This window comes from Oncorhynchus clarkii, chromosome 12 (genome assembly GCF_045791955.1).
Source record: "Oncorhynchus clarkii lewisi isolate Uvic-CL-2024 chromosome 12, UVic_Ocla_1.0, whole genome shotgun sequence".
NCBI lineage: Eukaryota > Metazoa > Chordata > Actinopteri > Salmoniformes > Salmonidae > Oncorhynchus > Oncorhynchus clarkii.
In genome coordinates this window covers 95,460,040-95,466,039 of record NC_092158.1, presented here as the reverse complement: position 1 = coordinate 95,466,039, position 6,000 = coordinate 95,460,040, and the positions used below count along the sequence as shown (strand labels likewise).

Sequence of the window (6,000 nt, the reverse complement as noted above, 5' to 3'; positions counted from 1 at the left end):
GGTCAGACTGTGGGAACAGGGAGGGAGTCTGACTGTCTGAACAGGGAGAGGATCAGACTGTGGGAACAGGGAGGGAGTCAGACTGTGGGAACAGGGAGGGGGTCAGACTGTGGGAACAGGGAGGGGGTCAGACTGTGGGAACAGGGAGAGGATCAGACTGTGGGAACAGGGAGGGGATCAGACTGTGGGAACAGGGAGGGGGTCAGACTGTGGGAACAGGGAGAGGATCAGACTGTGGGAACAGGGAGAGGATCAGACTGTGGGAACAGGGAGAGGATCAGACTGTGGGAACAGGGAGGGGGTCAGACTGTGGGAACAGGGAGAGGATCAGACTGTGGGAACAGGGAGAGGATCAGACTGTGGGAACAGGGAGGGGGTCAGACTGTGGGAACAGGGAGAGGATCAGACTGTGGGAACAGGGAGGGGGTCAGACTGTGGGAACAGGGAGGGGATCAGACTGTGGGAACAGGGAGGGGGTCAGACTGTGGGAACAGGGAGGGGATCAGACTGTGGGAACAGGGAGGGGGTCAGACTGAAGGAACAGTAACCCTAACCCTAGCTAGCTAGGTTGTAACAGTCCCACAGTAACCCTAACCCAAGCTAGCTAGGTTGTAACAGTCCCACAGTAACCCTAACCCTAGATAGCTAGGTTGTAACAGTCCCACAGTAAACCTAACCCTAGCTAGCTAGGTTGTAACAGTCCCACAGTAACCCTAACCCAAGCTAGCTAGGTTGTAACAGTCCCACAGTAACCCTAACCCTAACCCAAGCTAGCTAGGTTGTAACAGTCCCACAGTAACCCTAACCCAAGCTAGCTAGGTTGTAACAGTCCCACAGTAACCCTAACCCTAACCCAAGCTAGCTAGGTTGTAACAGTCCCACAGTAACCCTAACCCTAACCAAAGCTAGCTAGGTTGTAACAGTCCCACAGTAACCCTAACCCAAGCTAGCTAGGTTGTAACAGTCCCACAGTAACCCTAACCCTAGCTAGCTAGGTTGTAACAGTCCCACAGTAACCCTAACCCAAGCTAGCTAGGTTGTAACAGTCCCACAGTAACCCTAACCCTAACCAAAGCTAGCTAGGTTGTAACAGTCCCACAGTAACCCTAACCCAAGCTAGCTAGGTTGTAACAGTCCCACAGTAACCCTAACCCTAACCCAAGCTAGCTAGGTTGTAACAGTCCCACAGTAACCCTAACCCTAACCCAAGCTAGCTAGGTTGTAACAATCCCACAGTAACCCTAACCCAAGCTAGCTAGGTTGTAACAGTCCCACAGTAACCCTAACCCTAGCTAGCTAGGTTGTAACAGTCCCACAGTAACCCTAACCCAAGCTAGCTAGGTTGTAAATGTCCCACAACTCCAGGAGGAGTTTACTTCACAAAACAACTGGCGAAAAGTAGACAAAACAAACACTTCAGGAAAACAAACAAATCAAGTTCATGAGTAAATACTGTTCGCTAACTCTAACTCACCTGTTTCCTGTACTTGTCTTTATCAACCAGACCCTGAGAGAATTGGTGCTGGGCTTCATCTCTGGCTCGGAACGCCTGCACACACACGCACGCACGCACGCACGCACGCACGCACGCACACACACACACACACACACACACACACACACACACACACACACACACACACACACACACACACACACACACACACACACACCATCATTATACAGCTGGAGGAGGTGGATAGGAGAGAGACCAAGTAACACACACACACACACACACTGTTTACAATGCTTGACACAAGATGTCTCTGTTATTGTTGTTGTTGTCTGCGTGTCTGTGTCTCTCTCTCTCTCTCTCTCTCTCTCTCTCTCTCTCTCTCTCTCTGTGTGTGTGTGTGTGTGTGTGTGTGTGTGTGTGTGTGTGTGTGTGTGTGTGTGTGTGTGTGTGTGTGTGTGTGTGTTACCTGGTCTCTCTCCTTCTCCACCTCCTCCAGCTGTATAATGATGGTGTTCATCCTGTTTCTGTACATCTCACAGTCCTTCTGTAGTGTAGAGCTCCTGAGCTCCAGATCCTCTTTCTCCTCAAGGTACTAGACACACACACACACACACACACACACACACACACACACACACACACACACACACACACGTCAGGATCAGGGACTAGGGGTTGATTCACAATTCAGAAATGATACAGACAGAAGTCAAGTAGACTCAGTTGATTCAACTTAAATATCAACCAGATGCAGGATTTCTAGTAAACTCAACACTAGATTCTAATTCGCTCAGCGCTAGATTCTAATTCGCTCAGCACTAGATTCTAATTCGCTCAGCACTAGATTCTAATTCGCTCAGCACTAGATTCTAATTCGCTCAGCACTAGATTCTAATTCGCTCAACACTAGATTCTAATTCACTCAACCCTAGATTCTAATTCGCTCAGCACTAGATTCTAATTCGCTCAACACTAGATTCTAATTCACTCAACCCTAGATTCTAATTCGCTCAACACTAGATTCTAATTCACTCAACCCTAGATTCTAATTCGCTCAGCACTAGATTCTAATTCTGTCACGTTCTGACCTTTATTTCCTTTGTTTTGTCATTATTTAGTATGGTCAGGGCGTGAGTTGGGTGGGCAGTCTATGTTTGATTTTCTATGATTTGGGATTTCTATGTTTCGGCCGAGTATGGTTCTCAATCAGAGGCAGGTGTCATTAGTTGTCTCTGATTGAGAATCATACTTAGGTAGCCTGGGTTGCACTGTTTGTTTGTGGGTGATTGTCTATGTTGATGGCTTGTTTCAGCGCAGCTCGCATTAGCTTTACGGTTGTTATTTTGTTTACTGTTTTTGTATAGTGTTTCAGTGTTCAGTGTTTTCTTTATTAAAATTCATGATGAACACATATCATGCCGTATTTTGGTCCTCCGATCCTTCTCGCCTCTCCTCTTCAGATGAAGAGGAGGACGACCGTGACAAATTTGCTCAGCACTAGATTCTAATTCGCTCAGCACTTGATTCTAATTCGCTCAGCACTAGATTCTAATTCGCTCAGCTCTAGATTCTAATTCGCTCAGCACTAGATTCTAATTCGCTCAGCACTAGATTCTAATTCGCTCAGCACTAGATTCTAATTCGCTCAGCACTAGATTCTAATTCGCTCAGCACTAGATTCTAATTCGCTCAAAATTGTTCCATCTGTGAGGTGCACTTTTCAATGAACTTGTTGAGTGAAATTACTAATTCATGTTTGCTCAATGCTACTTAAAACCACACCCATCATTATCATATTTCCCAGCATTCTGTATTGCAGGTTGATTTTCAGAATTGTTTGTTTCAATACCTGTACTGTTTTATGTTCATTGACTACTTGATTAGTCTTGTGCTACAAAAGGTAAACAACACACTGTATTTCTAAACTAATCCAATCTGTTGGTAGTTGCACATATAGTACCTGTTACTAAGACGGTTGATCCAGTTCAGATGAATGAGGTACTCTCATCAGTCAATCTTCCCTACCCCGGCAGTCATTCTGAATGCAGTTGTCAATTGTTGGATAACCTCAGTCTGGCTGTATTCCAGTAGGAATTACACATCACTTTGCAAGCCAGAAATATGTGACTTGCAGGCTTGATGTGGCTTGTAAACCAGGAGTTTCAGAACACTGTTAGGGTGTGACTAGGCTCTCAAAGGAAGGCCTAATGATACAATATACTGTATGTCATGTACTGTATGTACTGTATGTATTGACATAATTCATATTGAGAATGTACAGTATATTGGTTCAGAAATAGAAATCCTACTGCAGCTGGTTGCCTTGATATTTTGAGTTTGCTCAACATCTTTTTTCCCCTGTGTGTGTATAACCTAATACTACTATAATACTACTATAATAACTTTGTCTCGTAGCTCCTCAGCCTGCCGTATCTCCTCATGCAAGTTGTACAGTAATACTACTATAGTACTACTATAATACTACTATAATAACCTTGTCTCGTAGCTCCTCAGCCTGCCGTATCTCCTCATGCAGGTTGTACAGTAATACTACTATAGTACTACTATAATACTACTATAATAACCTTGTCTCGTAGCTCCTCCGCCTGCCGTATCTCCTCATGCAGGTTGTACAGTAATACTACTATAATAACCTTGTCTCGTAGCTCCTCCGCCTGCCGTATCTCCTCATGCAGGTTGTACAGTCTGTTGACCAGGTCTTGTCTGTCTTCTAACGCCTCCTGGCGGTCGTGTTCCAGAATGTCCAGGATCGCCTTGTCAGACGCAGGCAGAGGCCCTGGCTACACACGCACACACACAAACACACACACACACGCAGACGCACGCACACACACATGCACAAACACACACACATGCACACAAACACACACATGCACACACACGTGCACACACACGTGCACACACACGTGCACACACACACATCCAGGGGAGAAAGTAGAATGAATGCATCATTTGGATTCCCAAAGTTAAATAAATAAAGGTTATAGGCTAAGGGTTAAGGGTTAGGGGTTAGGGGTTAAGGGTAGGGGTTAAGGGTTAGGGGTAAGGGTTATGGGTAGGGGTTAAGGGTTAAGGGGTTTGGGTTAAGAGTTTGGGGTTGGGGGTTTGGGGTTAAGGGTTATGGGTAGGGGTTAAGGGTAGGGGTTAAGGGTTATGGGTTAAGGGTTAAGGGTAGGGGTTAGGGGTTACGGGTAGGGGTTAGGGGTTACGGGTAGGGGTAACGGGTAGGGGTTAGGGGTTAAGGGTAGGGGTTAAGGGTTAGGGGTTTGGGTTAAGAGTTTGGGGTTGGGGGTTTGGGTTTAGTGGTTAAGGGTTATGGGTAGGGGTTAAGGGTTAAAGGTAGGGGTAAGGGTTATGGGTATGGGTTAAGGGTAGGGGTTAGGGGTTACGGGTAGGAGTTAGGGGTTACGGGTAGGGGTTAGGGGTTAAGGGTAGGGGTTAAGGGTTCGGGTTAGGGGTTTGGGTTAAGAGTTTGGGGTTGGGGGTTTGGGGTTAGTGGTTAAGGGTTATGGGTAGGGGTTAAGGATAGGGGTTAGGGGTTAAGGGTTATGGGTAGGGGTTAAGGATTATGGGTAGGGTTTAAGGGTTAAGGATTATGGGTAGGGGTTAAGGGTTAAGGGTAGGTGTTAGGGGGTAGGGGTAAAGGGGTTACGGGTAGGGGTTAGGGGTTAAGGGTAGGGGTTTGCGTTAAGAGTTTGGAGTTGGGGTTAGTGGTTAGGGTTAAGGGTTATGGGTAAGGGTTAAGGGTAGGAGTTAGGGGTTAAGGGTAGGGTTTGGGTTAAGAGTTTGGGGTTGGGCGTTGGGGGTTAAGGGTTAAGGGTAGGGGTTTGGGTTAAGAGTTAGGGGTTGGGGATTGGGGGTTAGGGTTAAGGGTTTGGGGTTAAGGGTTAAGGGTTTGGGGTTGGGGGTTAAGGGTTTAGGGTTAAAGGGTTTGGGGTTGGTTGTTAGTGGTTAGGGTTAAGGGTAGGAGTTTGGGTTAAGAGTTAGGGTTTAAGGGTTTGGGGGTAGGGGTTAGGGGTTAAGGGTTAAGGGTTTGGGGTTGGGGGTTAAGGGTAGGGGTTAAGGGTTAGGGATTTGGGTTAAGGGTTAAGGGTAGGGGTTAGGGGTTAAGGATTAGGGTAGGGTTAAGGGTTTGGGGTTGGGGGTTAAGGGTTTGGGTTAAGAGTTTGGGGTTGGGGGTTAGTGGTTAGGGTTAAGGGTAGGGTTTGGGTTAAGAGTTTGGGGTTGGGCGTTGGGGGTTAAGGGTTAAGGGTAGGCGTTTGGGTTAAGAGTTAGGGGTTGGGGATTGGGGGTTAGGGGTTAGGGTTAAGAGTTTGGGGTTGGGGGTTAAGGGTAGGGGGTAAGGGTTAAGGGTTTGGGGTTGGGGGTTAAGGGTTTGGGTTAAGAGTTTGGGGTTGAGCGTTGGGGGTTAGGGTTAAGAGTTAGGGTTTAAGGGTTTGGGGGTAGGGGTTAGGGGTTAACGGTTGAGGGTAGGGCTTTGGGTTAGGGGTTGGGGGTTAGGTGTTGGGGGTTAGATGTTAGGT

The 6,000-nt window shown here is 47.1% G+C and overlaps 1 protein-coding gene across 4 annotated transcripts in view; it reads right to left on the bottom strand.

Annotated features, from left to right (window-relative positions):
* LOC139421694 (caspase recruitment domain family, member 11) overlaps positions 1–6,000 on the bottom strand; it is a 142,275-nt gene that overhangs the window by 74,208 nt on the left and 62,067 nt on the right. For all 4 annotated transcript variants that reach the window (XM_071172800.1, XM_071172798.1, XM_071172797.1 and 1 more), the window contains exons 8-10: positions 4,111–4,257; positions 1,923–2,048; positions 1,475–1,549 (exon numbers count right to left, since the gene is read on the bottom strand). In XM_071172800.1, the coding sequence (XP_071028901.1) occupies positions 1,475–1,549; positions 1,923–2,048; positions 4,111–4,257 (348 nt within the window). The remainder of the gene's footprint in view (positions 1–1,474; positions 1,550–1,922; positions 2,049–4,110; positions 4,258–6,000) is intronic.